At 40.5% G+C, this 16,350-nt stretch overlaps 1 protein-coding gene across 1 annotated transcript in view; it reads right to left on the reverse strand.

Moving 5' to 3' along the window:
• LOC139719676 (dynein axonemal heavy chain 7-like) overlaps positions 1 to 16,350 on the reverse strand; it is a 64,014-nt gene that overhangs the window by 16,055 nt on the left and 31,609 nt on the right. Inside the window, 15 exon segments of the mRNA XM_071631074.1 lie at positions 353 to 484; positions 1,210 to 1,389; positions 1,875 to 2,057; positions 3,981 to 4,130; positions 4,918 to 5,031; positions 6,190 to 6,324; positions 6,670 to 6,768; positions 8,016 to 8,228; positions 9,067 to 9,194; positions 10,550 to 10,821; positions 11,680 to 12,143; positions 13,251 to 13,418; positions 13,925 to 14,062; positions 14,618 to 14,704; positions 16,063 to 16,249. Coding sequence (XP_071487175.1) covers positions 353 to 484; positions 1,210 to 1,389; positions 1,875 to 2,057; positions 3,981 to 4,130; positions 4,918 to 5,031; positions 6,190 to 6,324; positions 6,670 to 6,768; positions 8,016 to 8,228; positions 9,067 to 9,194; positions 10,550 to 10,821; positions 11,680 to 12,143; positions 13,251 to 13,418; positions 13,925 to 14,062; positions 14,618 to 14,704; positions 16,063 to 16,249 — 2,650 coding nt within the window.

A 16,350-nucleotide genomic window follows, 5' to 3' on the forward strand; every position in this document is an offset into this window, starting at 1 on the left:
AACAGAACCATGGTAATAATGCTATTCTATCATTATGAAAATGACAAGACTAATAATGAGCCTCCAAAGAACTATGTCATTTCTGATGTCATTAGGTTGAAATTTTCCCTAAATTCTACCATACTGACATTGGATGGATCATCACTTCTTATCTATCTCTCATCTTGCATCACAAGCGCCCATCAAAAGTTGGACTGCCGCAAACAATGGTTACGAATACATGTAGATTTCCAAATTTCCTTCATTGACATTTTGGTTTGAGTTTGGAGTAGTGTGCTGTGATTATCTTGCTACATACATCGTTTTGTCAGGTTAATTTTCCGCGGGGGGGAATGATTCTACCACGGCGTACCTCAATCCAGCCGACGATGGTGCGCTCGTCCATCTTGCCCATGGCGGCTTCATCCTGGAACTCGTCAAACATGCACTCCATGAGGTTCATCAGGGACTTGACCAAGTTAGTGTCATTGGTAGGTGACAGTTCCTGTAAAGGAGAGGGAAGGGGGTAGATTGAGAGAGTCCAGCACATCATGAACATAAAACTTAAAGACCAGGTGGCATGGGTAGTGAAGGTTTGAGCCCAAACAGATGGATCTTCATTTTCTGACCATGGGGTGTATTAGATAACCATGACTAGTGCAGGCTTACTGGAATAAAATTCCCAATCAGCAAACGATATGTGAACTAAAGCACAAGCTCATCAAAAACATTCAACTCCATTTAAGATTCTTCAGCTGCATTTCTGCTGTGCAGAATTTCTGAACTGATTCAAGTCGGGCCAGCCATCCCATCGCATGGTCTCTCCTGACGCTACCAGGTCTTCAACCCTTTGAGGACGAGTCCCAAGTATATTCGGGCAAATGTCCATGGGAAATGTGTGTTATAGCACAATCAGCCCGTCTTCAATAGGTTAAATCATCCCGTCTTCAATAGGATAAGGTTTCAGGGTTCAATGAACTTTCACACCGATTCCCGATAGTTTGTTGGTTATGTATGGAGAGGAAGACAGCCAGACCTTTGGTGCAGAAATGGAGTCAAACACTGGGACAGACAATCGGACACACAGAAAGACAAACAAAGAGTCATGTGCAATACAATGGCTAAGTTAGGAGATTGATATGCAACAGTCTTTGTTGAATGAAAACTTGGATCAAGTACTAACAGTAGCATGCAGTATTCCGCAAAAAGATACCTGTACAGATGACTTACCTTGACACCACTCTTGCGGACGAATTCGAGAGAGGCGGGCAGCATGCGGTCAAACATGTCCGTTATGAGCTTCTTGTGCGTGTCGTTGAAGCCGGCCGGGAGTGTGTTGATCCAGGACACCATGAGAGGGCGCCATCCAAGCATGTGGGGCTCCATGTAGATCATACCGCAGCGAGACACCTGAGAAAAAAATGAGAGAAACGGGGCACATTATTTACTACTTCTCCATGTCTAGTACATTACTGTTTTCACACAGATTACAGCTTGTAAGGTTCCATGATTAGAAAACAATATGGGGACGAAAGAAGATATTAAATTTACCTTCCTGTTACATCCAGATATTGGTACAAGTTGAGGACCTACTGCAAAGCTTATACTTGTATCTATACAATCTTATGTGTGTATGTGTGTGTGTGTGTGTGTGTGTTCCTGGGTGGGTGTGGGCATAGTGGCTCTACTCACCTGCCTAAATACAAACTGTACTTATTAATAGATTGAGAAAGACATCACATGGTAGCTGCCTTGTACATGTATATCAAATGTGACAATAAAACAGACAGAGAAATTTTTCTACCAAGAATGGTTTCTCAAGATAAATCTCATGGCACTTAATATTTTAGATCCAGATGAACATTTTGGGGAAAATCCAAAAGAAAGTTTCTCACCGTGGCGGGAGAGGCCACCTCCAGATCTTTGGGCTCAAAGATGAGGTTGGTCGTTGGGGCCAGCTGGATGATCTCACCGCTCATCAGACAGAGCTTCTTGTTGTCGTCCAGCACAGTGTTCATGTTCTCGATCCAGATGGCGTCGATGGGGCCGTCAAAGATGAGCCACTTTCTGTCAGGGGTCTGGAGGGAAATGAAGGTGGAGATGGAAAGAAATGCATTAACAGGCCATCTGCATATCATCGCTACAAGAGAATTTAACTCTTTATGTGCCATGGCGTAAACCCCCTGTGTGCCACATTATTCTCAGACATCAAAGTCATCATGATTTGGAAAAACAGATTATTTTTCAAATCTATGTCATTTTTATCTTAATAGATTTCAGTCACCCTGGACATACAGATTGAGCAAAGTTTGTTTAATCATGACTTTATTCAAGTTCAAGTAAGTGTGAGAATAACAAATATACAAAAGAACCAGGTCCACCGTTTCATTCAAAACGAATGGCAGGTTTAGACACGTACATGGGGATACAAAACAAGAATATTAGAGTTTACATTATTGCAACCCATATCACACATAGAATATCAGATATTACCGGTGATCAATCAATAAAAACAATCAATACATAATACTATTTCTGTGTTACAATAACAGCAGTGATGTAGTTATCATCCGTAGTATTAATACAATAATCCGCATTAAAATATAATATAATAAATTATACAAATACACATATAGACCTATATATATGCATATACATACATATATACAAAAAACCCCCACATAAACCTTATTATCATCATCATCTCATCAAATCTTCACCAACGTTAATCTTTATTTTGGCTCTGTGCCCCATACCCCTACCACATATTATGATTATCAGAACCCATCTTATTTACAACTATCAATCTTTTTCAACCTAAAACCAAAAACTATAAATAAACATTTCTACATTTTTTTTTCAATTACCCATTCACCCATAATATTACAGTGCATCAATACTAATCTCATCTCAACTTTCCAAACATATCATTTAACCTCAAATTCCTTTCCTTTCCCAACAAAAAAACAAAACATAGAAAAATGCGAAATCCAAACCAGCCGCAGCGGCAGAATAAACTTTCACCCGCTATCCCCATCTCATACCTGCGGCTACCCTCCTCCTCCCCCCCCCCCCCCCCCCCCCCCCCCCCCTCCCGGGAAAAAAAGAATCTACAGCCAATACCACATATAAACCGTAAATATCTGCGCCTGTATATTATACAAACAATAAATATCTATATCAATAATTATAACATACCTCAAACAGTATTCTACAATTTCTAGAAAAAATGCCAAGCTTAGCTTTGATGTAAATTGTACAATAAATCTATGATTTTTTTTCTTCTATTGACCAGTAGCTACATTATTGTAGAGGCATGACTTTTTCACACAAAACAGTGACAGAAACTTACTAGAATGTACACAACTTGCGAATCCAGAGGGGAACACTGCTTGATAGTAAATCACCACATAAAATGCAAGCCACATGTGACAGGAACGGAATCGCGAGAAACACCTTCATTGTACTGTGGCATTTGGCAATTTATCGATCATTTTGGGCGGGTTTTTGCATTTGAACAGAATATGCAAACTTGGCTTGGCATCAACTGAGTCGGGTGTGCAAACGTAACACATAGTTAATGACTTTGTGGTGACAGAGTCGACTTGTCTGAGATGATTACTGTTCATCATGATAGATATAGATACATGCCTAGGAAGTAGATATCCAAAATATGACTCCTAATAAAATGGATATAGAAGTAAATTTGCAAGGGGCGTTCATTTTCACCTAGCCATCGAAATCAAGTAGTTTTCCAGGAAAATTAAGATTGTTTTTTGTGAAGCACACATCTATGGTAATATGCTATCAGATATGCTATCAGAATTTGACAAAAGTAATGAAACAGATTTAACTTACAGACTGATATAGAGCTGTACCATTAATGAAGTCACACAGGCATAATCTGAGGAAGCTCACAAAGTAATAGCATACTATTTTAAAAGTGAAAGACGTATACCCTTGCACCGTTCTACTACAGAAAAGCATCTGCCTGGACTTACCGTGGAGCTTGCAAAAGCTCTGTAGCTGATGGCCAAGATTCCATCTGACCACTCGTGGGAGACGGGGTCAAACTGACCATACAGCTGACCCATGGTGATGGCCTTGGGGTTGATGACTGTGATCTGCACCCGATTCTCTTCCATGAGGCCCTAAAAGATTGGACATTGTGTTTAGAGTCAGGATATTAGTTCACTGAGAATCTCATTTTGGAGATACATTGCAGCTATCAGATCTTCATGCAGAAATGATTACTGCATATGAGACATTGTACATAAAATAGTAGTGAGCATGATGTTGTGCAAACCAGGACTTGGAAAACAGTGTTTCAAGTGTTACAATCATGAGAGAGAGAGCTAAAGCTGTTAAATAGGAAATAAGTACCAACCCTTTGTAAGAAGCAAAGTTTCCACTTTCAAATCTAAGAGATGATATATTGTACATGGATTGTATTTCTGCTATGGGGGAGGGAGGGGGCATGCTTTTGAAATGCTATCATAATCATGAAAATTAGTCTACTCACAAAGCTGCCAAAAATAAAACCACATGAACATATACAAGTATACAGGACTTTGCAGCAGACCCTGTCAGCATTTTGAGTGATTACCTCTGCTCAAATCTACTTCATACACAGTATGTCTGATCTTCTATTTTCACTGGGGCTACTAAAGTACATTAGTTGAGTTTTATCTTGCAACTAGATTCAAATCAGATGAGTACATTTCACACTGCTACCTATGTGTCTGTTCTGCAGTTTTCATTACTGTTGATCATAGAACTATGAAAATATTTGGTGGACAAAAAATGTCATATGAATACAAGCTACAATTCATGAAAGATGCAAGAAATGAGGTCATTGAATTAACGAGTGAAGCTTGAATACTACTTCATGGCTGATGAATGAGTTAATGGATAGTCTTTAAAATAAAGCTCCTTTACCTTCTCTGCAATGTCTGCCAGAGCCATGCTGAGTACACGGTAGGCGGATGTCTTTCCGCCAAAGGGCTCTCCGACTATCATGAAGCCGTGACGGACGATCATCATCTCGTAGATCTTGTGGGAGAGCGAGAAAACATGAATTACATTGATGATTCGATGATAACTAACACAGCCTAAGATGTCTAATAATGATAAAACTTTCATATTGCCTGCTATTACTAAGATAAATCTGGTGTTCAACTGGTCTCTATATTATGACAAAGCAAAACAATGATTATGTCTTTCACATTTTTGTGCGGTGCTTCATCCTTAAGCCCGCCGCACACTACACGATTTTGCCCCGATTCTCCAGTCTTAAGACCTTAAGACTAGAAGTGTGACGTCACAGACTTGCCATTTTCTAGTCGTACGACTGGGTCTTAAAGCCAGTCGTAGAGATTTGACATGTTGAATTTCTACGACTGGTCGTAGGCTTTCAGCCATTCACAATGCAGTAAAATGCAAGCGCACACAGTGCGCTTTACAGTCGGGTCGCATAGTGTGCGGCGTCCGGTCGTATGACTGGTCTTACGACCCAGCTTGGCTTAAGACTTTAAGACCAGTCTGATCGTGTAGTGTGCGGTGGCCTTTACATTCACTAGTGCAATCACTGGTCAGTCAAATAATACCTTGTTAAAGTACTTTAACTCTCAGAAAATGTCAATGGAGTAGTGATCCCATTGTCATTGGATAACTTTGACTCAAAAACTGATTGGCACCAATGTTGGTCTGATGCCATCTCTGACATCATTCAAGCTACATACAACAGACTGTCACTGACCTAATAACAAAGTCGAAGGCTTTAACCTCCCTTGGAAGGAGTGACTCACCCTGAACCACATTCGAACCCTCCATGCAAGGACAGACCATCACCTACATAAATGGAAATTTGTGGCTAGTCTAGCTTGTGACTTTGGACATCCTCGGTAAACCCTGCGTCACATCGTGGAGGACTGCCAACATCGGAATTAGTCATGGCGGCTTACAGAACTTGCAAAACCAAGTGATGCTGCCTTGGACTGAATCTGCAGCTTAGACATGCACCTATGACCTCCTCTTCACATTGCATCATAGACCAGTAGAAGACTGATCCCATTAATCTAAACACACTTTTACTTCTTTTTTTTTAGATTAAGACAGACTCTGACATGCCATTTCTTTAAGTGTAATATTTGCATTCATGCTATTCATGATCATCTTGTGAATTGTTTTCTGCATGCCACTCACACATACCTGCAGAATCTTGTCAAGGAAGACAGCGGTGAGCTGGAGGTTGAGTTTTTCTGCATTCTCTGTGATAGCCTCAGTGAGGGTGGCGTAGTCTGGCTTGGGCAGGACTGTACCCGGGAAAAGATCTGATGTGATACCCTGCAAGAAGGAATAACAAAGCTTATGCCATAAGTCTTGCCATGGCCATTTTCTTCGTTTCTGATTTTTGTTTCTTTAAATAATTTTGTATAGTTCTCCATCACATACATTTACTTACAAAATGAATGAAGAAACAATGAAATGAGCATTTGAATTCTTGAAAGTTAACAATACACTGCAGCAATTAATAGAATTCACATTCATTTTTTCCAGCTTGTACTGATGAATGTATTTTCAGTAGGTGATTATTTTTTCTATTTTTTCTCTCCAATAGAAAAACACAAATGAAATAAACAACAGACAGTAGAGCTTGACTTGATAAAACAGCTCAGACGGAGAACTCACCGCAAAGAGGGGCAGATCGTGGGACAGAAACTTGGGCAAGTTGACGTCGTTGATGGAGCGCAACATCAGAATGTCCTCATCCTCCTCGGGATACTTCAGCTGAGGGGCGAAGACGGAAGTCAAAGTGTAATTCATGAAAGACTGTAAACAGCATGTATCTGGCGAGTGTAATTTTTCATGAATCAGGACTTCCTGACAATTTTGCGAGTTGTTAAATTTGCGATCATATTGTACAGCAATGGGTAGAGAAATGTACACAAGCATGTCAAATTCATGTTGGGATGAAAGTTAATATTTACGTGCAATTTAGAATTTGGGAATAACATCCGATTCACCAGAAGGTGATTGATATTAATGCTTTCTTGCCTCTTCACAACCAAAGTGGTTGTATCAAAGCTACCAGGTACAAAGCAAAAAGTTGAAAGATGTCTTGCTTTCCAAAGTTTCTTGCAAAAAAAAAAATGGAACACTAATTATGACTAATCTTAAATTAGATAATGCCTCCAGCGACACTTTGTGGCAGAGGCATAAAAAGACAATATGTGACACTGCACCTCAAAACAAACAAAAAGTCGCCAGACATGTTTTTTTAGTTAAGACCATATTCTGAAAGAGCAGACTTTAAGCTTTAAAATGATGTATAACTCAAATCAAATGGACTCTCCTAACCTATCTAAATATTGGAAAGAAAGCACAAACTCAGGAAAAGTGTGAACTGAGAAAAGAGGCTCTGAAATAGAGTGTCTATTCAAGCGCTTAATCTTTACCAAACCGTGCTGACTGTGCGATGAATGGGACAAAAAATAGAAAGTAAACCACCAGAGTAACAACAATGAAGGGATTATCAGATTATAATGAAATTAGGCATGCCTCATGAACTTATTCTGTCCATAATCAATGCCAACTTTCAAAGCAGTAGCACTATCCTTTCAAAAGTTATTACAGTTGAAAGTGAAGAGTGTGGACAAGGTTTTTCAGAAATGAAAAAGGGATTCTAAAGACACACCTAATCACACTATTCTACCAAAAATGTTCGAAATAAACTGCTAAAAAACACACATTTCTGCCCGTTTTATGATACCAAATTTTAGCATAATGTAAAAGAAGACCCGCTCTTTCAGAAAATATGAAAAAGTCAAGTTCGGCTAGGTTGACCCATTTCACTTATTTTCTGTCCTGACGCAAAATCAGTGTGTGCGACTTTATGTTCGTTTTGAGGTGCACGGTCACATATGATATGAACTGATCTGCTTGACTTTTTGATTGCAGAAACTTTTTTTTTCTCACTCGGACAGCAGTCCCACACATTGAGCTACATGTACCCAAGACTCAGAATGTTTACCTACCTTGAGATTTCCGGCCGCAGTCAGCACGGACTTGACTGCACGCATGCCGTAGTCGTAGTGATGCTGGGACGAGAGCTGCTCAGAGCACAGGCGGTAGGTGGCGACGATCTTCACCGAGAGAGGGCGGGCTTTGATGAAGCCGAAGGAGTAGAGCACGATCTCGGAGATCAGGGCGTAATCCGGTACCATCATGGCCACGGTACGGAAGAGAGCCTGTTGGTACAGGGCAGCGAGGAGACAGTTAGTACAGGTAATCAGAAAAGGACTCAAAGAGCACAGACCTCTGCCAAGCAGCTCATTTCAACCCATACACACATGCTGACAATCGCCCAATTTCCCAATATAGAAGCCTTTTGCTTACATCATCAGCTTCCAGCTGTGCGGTGCCTTGCCCATACAAAACACGCACTTTACATCAAGTATGCAAACCTCAAATATGTGCAGCTTGAACTCCCAAATTCATTGACCCTACAATTGTGCATGTATGTGCCAAAAGATAAAGATTCCTTCAAAAATCCATAAAAATTCCTGGATCACTCCCAAAATTTAATCATCTGTTCCTTGTGTCATTATCAACTTTTCCTGCAAGTTTCAGTCAAGTCCGTTTACAACTTTTGGAGTTATTTTGCAACAGACAAACACACAAATAAACCAACCCAATGAAAACATGAACACCTTCCTTGGTGGAAGTAATATGGTCCACAAATCAAAGCTGTGTGAACACATATCCTTCTTGCAGCTTAACCCAATGAAAACATGAACACCTTCCTTGGTGGAAGTAATATGGTCCACAAATCAAAGCTGTGTGAACACATATCCTTCTTGCAGCTTGCTCACATCAGCTACATTGTGACATCAAGCTAACTTCAGACTGAATGACAAAAGTGCTGTTTAAAAACCACACAATCAAATACGGCATTTTAAACTGCAGTGGCAGAAACTTGGGTTTCATTGGTGCTGCTGTGACAAAAAGAAGGAAGGATCTATTATGCAATAGATAATTTATATCTGTGGTCATATTCATGTCTAATCAATTTATCTACATACATACCTTCAGGTTGTCTGGTAGCTCAGATCGGCCAGCGTAGCCAGGGTTCATGGTGATGAAGACAGAGCAGGTTGGGTCTAGCTTGATCTCTGTCCCCTCAAACAGCAGAGTGTCTGCTCCGGCATTGATACCTATATGTAAACACAATCAAATGATGCATTTGAAACTGCAGTGGCAGAAACTTGCAATGGGTTTCACTGGTGCTGTTGCTTCAAAAAGGCAGTCCCAACTATTTATATTCATATTCAATACAGGTGTCGTTTTGCTAATAACTTACTTGTAACCTGCTCTTAAATAAGGCATCACCACTTTGACGATGTTGAAAATACATTGTATACAGTACACTGTATGGTAACAACATTCTGGCCAACACACCACGGCGATTAGGGATCATGAAAAAAATGGAAAAAAAAATATGTGACCATGCATCACACAACCAACAAAAAGTCACACAACACCAATTTAAAGTGAGGACCCAAAATGGGTGAAATGGGTCTACCTAATCAATCTTTAGTTTTACATTTTTTTTTTTGTAATTTCTGAAAAAGTAACCTGCTGCATTATTCTTACGTTTGGAATCATTAAATGAATGGGAAACTGAGAATTTTTGCCGCTTTTCTAGAATACTTTCTTCAGTTGGTAGAATATTGTGATTAGGTATGTCTTAGAGGCCTCTTTTCATTTGTAACCCCTTAAACACTCTTCACTTTCCGTGCTAATACCTTGAAAAGTGATGCTGCTGCTTGAACATCAATGTTAGTCATGAATAGAATGTGCTAACAGAGTGTGCACAAATTCACTCACAGGGACTGTACAGTACTGGTTGAGGCGGGTATTCATGTTTTGAACATTCCTAAGTGAGATAATGAGAAACCTCTTATGAAATATGAAAGAGCATGTAATTTTAAGAAGGATTCAACGTTTATTTGATGAAAACTGGTTTTCAAATGCCCGAGACATCCAAACAAGTGATAATAATAAAAGGCGACAGGCCACGCCTTTTATTAGGATCTCTTTGTTTTACCTTGTTTTTTGATATCTCAGCTATTTCAAACCGATTTTCATGAAATAAACTTTTGATACCCCTTAGAATTGCATGCTCTTTGACATCTCATCGAGTGGTTTCTGAATATCTCGCCAAATGTTAAAAGCTCAACAAGAACTGTACACACCCTTTAATCTGCTAATCCCTTCATTGTGGTTGCAATGGAGTTTGCATCCTGTTTTGTCCTAATCATTGCACAGAGTAGAGCTAAGTGAGATTGAGCACTTGAATAGGCCATAAACTTAAAAGCCTCTTTTTTCAGTAAACACTTTCTTCAGAGTGTGTAGTGTCTTTATACCATAATCTGGATAGGTTAAGAAAGTTCATTTGTATTGAGTTATGCAACATTAGAGTCTGCTCTTTGAGAATCTACCCTTCACTACAAATACATTTTGGTGACTTCTTGCTGTTTTGTTTTTATACTTGTCCAACATCACTGACCTCGTTGGATGGTGAGGATCTGCTGGGCGACCACGGAGAGCACCTCGAGGTCGATGCGGTTGAACTCGTCGAAGCACGACCACGCCCCGCAGGAGGCCAGCCCCTTGAAAAACTTGCCCAGGGCGATGTAGTCCAGGCCGTCGGAGCAGTTGAAGACCACGCACTGCTTGGCCACGGCCTTGGCCAGATCCTTGGTGGTCTCCGTCTTCCCGGTCCCGGCGGGCCCCTCAGGGGCACCCCCGAGATGGAGGTGAAGGGCCCCAAAGAGAGTTCTACCAAGCAAAAGGTTAGCAATGTAGTAACTCAGGGAATATCACGAGGTGTATAAAATGTAAGAGTATAATATGGCGCCAAGAGGAATTGGAACCAGAAAATGATAGAATTGGAATTCAGCCATTTTTTATTGTCTTCATGAGAAAATTTATTGCTGAGCAGTAAATGGCGCACTAGAATTACACTTCAGGCAGACCATGTTTTAGTATGGTGTGCAGCAATATCGAATTCAAATATATATACACATTTTGTACCTCCATATTACTGACGTCTGATTTCTTTTTGTTTAAATCAAACTTTGGGGCTATCTTTTGTTTGATGAAACTACAGTGTACACTTTCAATGCCCACCAAAGATCAACAGCCATGATGATCTTCATGGGTTGAGTGTGAGAACTGAACTTCTCAAATCTTTCTGTTTTTACATTACTAGATGGCATAGTAACCAAAACCTTCATTTTTTAATCATAGCAACTAGCCATTTGCGAGGAGCTAGTTTACAATATATTGACAGGTAAGTGGCAGATAAAATTCAGCCTGCATATATTGTTTTACTAGTCAAAACTGAAATTAAATAGACTATATTCATGGAGAATAGATTAACAATTGTACTGATTCTCTTTAAGTCACATAGAAATGGCATAAATATAGTTAAATCAAAAAGGAATTACATGAAATCACACAATCATAGTAGAAACAAATCTTTACTCGCATGAAGATCACGAGCAAGCAGGGAAATGGTGACTAGCAAATGTCAATAACTTTTGCGGAGAAACATTTATATTTCATTTTGAACTCTAAATCAATTAATACTCTTATGTTTGTTTAGTTTGCCAAGCATCGGGGGTGTTTGCTCACCTGTAACATCTGTCTGTGAGTGGGGTGATGACGAGACGTCCCGAGTTGCCAAGATACTCGTAGCCATAGGCCAGCATGGCGTTGATCATACGGGTCAACATGTTGTCCTCCACCCAGTAGTAGCGCAGCTGGGACAGCCACTGGAAGTCGTTCTCGCTCTGGATCCCGTTCTTGACCAGCAGCGCCAGCACGTCGCGGGCGTGCACGTCCAGCACGACCAGGGCGCCCAGCGTGGTGCGGTTCTGCTTGTTGAGCTTGCCGCGCACCAGCGCCACGATGTCGTCGATCTGCCTGTTGTTGAGGTCCAGGTAGGCCTGCAGGGCGTCCGGACTGGTGGCGATGGCCTTGTGGATCTCGTCGGTCCAGTACTTCTGCGAGACGGCCAGTACAGCCTGGCCAGGCCAGGCCAGCACCCACTCTGTGCGAGGTTCTTTGGAGTAGGCATCCAGCGACTCTTTGATAACCTGGAAGAAGTATAATGGCATTTTGTTATGCATGAAGCATGATATTTCCAGGGTAACTGCATGCAAGACACATTATCTTTGATATCATAAAATGCTTGATGAGGTCACTTCTTGTAACAGCATCAGCCGACATGATGTCAAGGTAGCATGCACAAACACACCCACTTGGGATACACACAGAAAAAAAAATGTGCTCACACCTATGCACAAATCTATGAGCTTTGTCTTTGATCTCCTTCAGAATGGACACCAATACAAATTATGAGCTTAATGGACAGTGCCTGTTTCACAAATAATAAAAAGAACAAAAAAAATGTCTTATACAATGTATGAACCAGTATGCTATCAAATTTTGCTATTTTGCTAGATTTCTGCTTTGTTTTATTTTAAATTGCATTCCATTGCTTGACACAAAGCTACTATTATCAAAACTAAAGCAAATAGTAAAGGTCAACTCTACCACTGTGGCTCTGTTCTACTGCACCTCTGACAGGTCCTTTAATTTGTTTTATTACCTCCGCCGAGGGAGGAGGTTATGTTTTCTCCGGCATTTCTTGTTTTGTTTTTTTGTTCGTTTGTCCGTGTGCAAAATAATTCAAAAAGTGGTGAAAGATTTGGATAAAACTATAACAGGAAAGGTTGAGAATGATACAAGTGACAGATGATTAATTTTTGGTAGTGATCGCGGAATTTTTATGGATTTTATGAAGGATTTTTTTTTTTATATTTTGGCAGGTAGGGTATTTGAGGTTTGCATACATGTACTAAAGTGCGTGTCTAGCTTCTGCTAGGGCTAGGCTAGGGTGAGGCGGCGTGCAGCTAGAAGTTGATGACGTTACAAAAGGCTTCTATATTGGGAAAGTGGGCTATTTTCAGCACATTGTATGAATGAAAATCACTGATTTCTATGGAAGAACAAGATCAGTGGTTAAAAAAAAACCCTGCTTGGTGGAGGTCTGCACTCTCAGAGTGTTTTTCTAGTTTATGGTTTGTTGTTTTTATTTTGTTGGTTTTGTTCCTTCTTCTCTTGTAAAATATTATGAATTCAGTGAAATGGTCCTGAGAACCTATTCCTGTATTGACTACCTATGGAGGGAGACTACAGACCTTCTTGATACTGGAGATCATATAGCCTTCTAGCTCGAGAAGCCACTTCTCCACCTGGCCCCTGGCCTTGGAGGTGGAGATGGAGCTGATGAGTTCGATGACCTCACCCTCACTGCTCTTCATGTGAGTGATGTCCAGGATGTCGGTGAACTCCAGCTTAGCAATGCCCTAGAGGGGAAGAGGGGAAAGGAAAAGTGTGACGTATAAGTGACGCTCACTCGACGGCACTCACAATGCTTCCAGCTTTCAAAAATTTGAGCAACATGGTCTCACATGTATAATGAAATATGATGTTCTGAAAGAAACAAAACAAAAACAAATGTGCAGTTGAATATGATTACCTAATGTGATTATTTAGTATATTAGATGAAATTCATTTTTAAGAGAAATAAAACCTGTGATTGACAAGATGGAAAGTGGAGAAACTGGCTACCTACTGGTACGACAGATAGGTCAGACCAGTGGGAAAAAAATGGGTTAGTGTGCAACCCTGGTAAAGATATACAGATTATGATTTGGGGACCTAAATTTTTACTCTGTTACAAGGAGAATTTCGTTATAGCAGTATTTGTTAACATGGGAATGTACTGTATTATGGAGAACATGGAGACCTCATGACTTCAAAACTACCACCTTCCTTGTCCGAGTCCAAACATCCCCTCCGTCTAACTCACCTCGAAACACTTCTTGAGATGGGGCTGCACGCGAGTGGGGTCCTTGGTCTCCGACAGGATCTCCAGGAGCTCGTCGTTGGAGAGGAAGAAGAAGCGGGGGAAGTAGAGACGCTTCTTCTCCAGGTAGTCGTTCAGACCCTGGAAGGACAAGGGTGGTGGGGGGGGGGGGGGAAGAGGGACGAAGGAACAAGTGAGATTCTGCCTCAATCATCTAGATACATTGTATCTCAATTTCGCTTTTGTTTAAAGCTGTCAAATTTTGAAAGAAGGTAAATGTCCAATGTAGGTAAAAGATTACTCTCCCAGGAAGGGAAAACTCAGAAAAAAAAACCCACAAAATTGAGTTTGTCGCCCAAAAGGCACATTTCAGTCATTACAGAGAATCCTATTCTGTGACTGTTTATGGGTTTATACTGTACCTGGGTGGTCACATATGGTAATAAAGGTTTGATTTTTTTTTTTTTTTTTTAAATTTACTTCATAATCAAAGTAAGGACATCTTATTCATTGATCACTGAGTGTTTAAGATGTGATTGCAATGAATTCAGATCCATATTTGTTATGGTCAGTCGGAGGAATGCTCAATGATGGAGTGCTGGTCAGCAGGTCTCATACTACATATGCATGAGTTGGGCGGGTCCATAGATCCCTTGGTCCCTGGATTGGGATGAGACAATAAATTTCATAGTTTACCTTCTGGATGAGTTCCAAGAGTTCATTGGACTTCTTCAGCCTCTCAAGGATCTTCTCAATCTCAGTCACAGCAAGCACGTGCTTGTCCTAGGGGAAGGAAGTAACCATAAGAAGATGCATTTAGTCATTCATGGCGCTGTTATGAATATACATATTAAACTAAATTAATGAATACTCATGGTTAATACATAAACATGATAATATCATAAAGAGGTGCATTTCACTATGTTTTGTGAGTTTGTTTGAGTGGTGACAGTTTCCTATCATAAAATGATGAAGCAGACGCTAATCGCATGATTGGTTGACAGTATACATACTACATGTGTCCACTTCAGGCATTTATTTTGCCTGACTCATAATTTTGCTCATGACATGTCATGAGTAAAGTATAATGACCAGTAATTAGCACTTTCACATCACAATAGTTACTTGGTGAGATTTCATTCTTTTAATCTAATACTGGCGAAAATGGAGATTTAGTACCATACAAGACCGTGCATCACAAATTCAACAAAAAAGTCACACACCAAGATTTTACTAGAGGACTCAAAGTAAGTGAAATCAGTCAACCTAGTCAGTCTTCAGTATCTTATATTTCCTGGAGGACAATTCTTCAACACATTATTCAAAGTTTGGGATCATAAAACAAATGGGAAATTGTGTATTTTGCACTTTTTGTAGAACCTCTTCTGGTAGAATAGTGTGATTTATTATGTCTTAGAGGCCATTTTTAAACCCCTTTCCACTCTCCTCACTTTCAACTCTAAAAACTTTTGAAAGGATAATGCTACTGCTTTGAAAGGTGGTATTAGCGATGAATAGAATGTGTTGATACAGTGTGCTCAATATCAACCAAACCTGATAATCCCTTCTTTATTGTTGCCAGGCTGTTTTACTTCCTGTCTTTTGTCCCATTCATTGCACAGAGCACAGCTTGGTGAGGGTAAACACTTGAATAGACCTTTAACTTCAGAGGCTCTCTTCTCAGTTGACACTTTTCTAGAGTGTGTACATTCTTTCCATTACTTTGACAGGTTAGGAAAGTCTGTTTCATTTGCATTGAGTAATACATCATTTTAAAGCTTACAGTCTGTTCTTTCAGAATCTGCCCTCAGCTGAAAATGCACCTCTGGCGACTTTAAGGTGGTGTTGTGATGCAGGGTCATGAATGGACTTTGAGATAAGAGAGATTTATCAAACAAATAAGATCTAATTCATCATTTTATAAAACAAATAATACACATTATTTTGTTTGGGTATTGTACAATTACGCAAGCTCGGTACTTTCAGAGTCCAAAAACCATCAGCTATCACCTTGGGAATGATACCATGTTCCAAAGGTACCTTGTGTGGGTAATTCTTACTAATGCTCCCACTGACGTATATCATTGTTAACCATTGAATAATTTTCTCTAAAGCGGGTCAGACACCGTTCCCCTACATACCACCACAGCGGCCTTCATGATGTCACGCCAGTTCTTGTCCACGGTGGAGAACCTGCGCCCCTCCTCCGGCATCTGGGCCATGATGTCTGGGGAGCTGAAGATGGGCTCCAGGTAGAGCCAGGTGGCCTGCACCTTCAGCCACTCGTCCAGGATCTCCTGGAGCAGCAACAGCTTGGCCTCCCAGGACCTGGGTGGAGGAAAGGAGGAACGGAGAGATTAAGAGGGAGAGAAGGAGGAATGCAGGAAAAGGGAGGTAAAGAGGATGGGATGGGTGGAGGAAGAGATGGA

The sequence above is a fragment of the Diadema antillarum genome, unplaced genomic scaffold (assembly GCF_040938485.1).
Source record: "Diadema antillarum isolate AM-2024a unplaced genomic scaffold, OU_Dant_1.0 scf00000113, whole genome shotgun sequence".
Lineage (NCBI taxonomy): Eukaryota > Metazoa > Echinodermata > Echinoidea > Diadematoida > Diadematidae > Diadema > Diadema antillarum.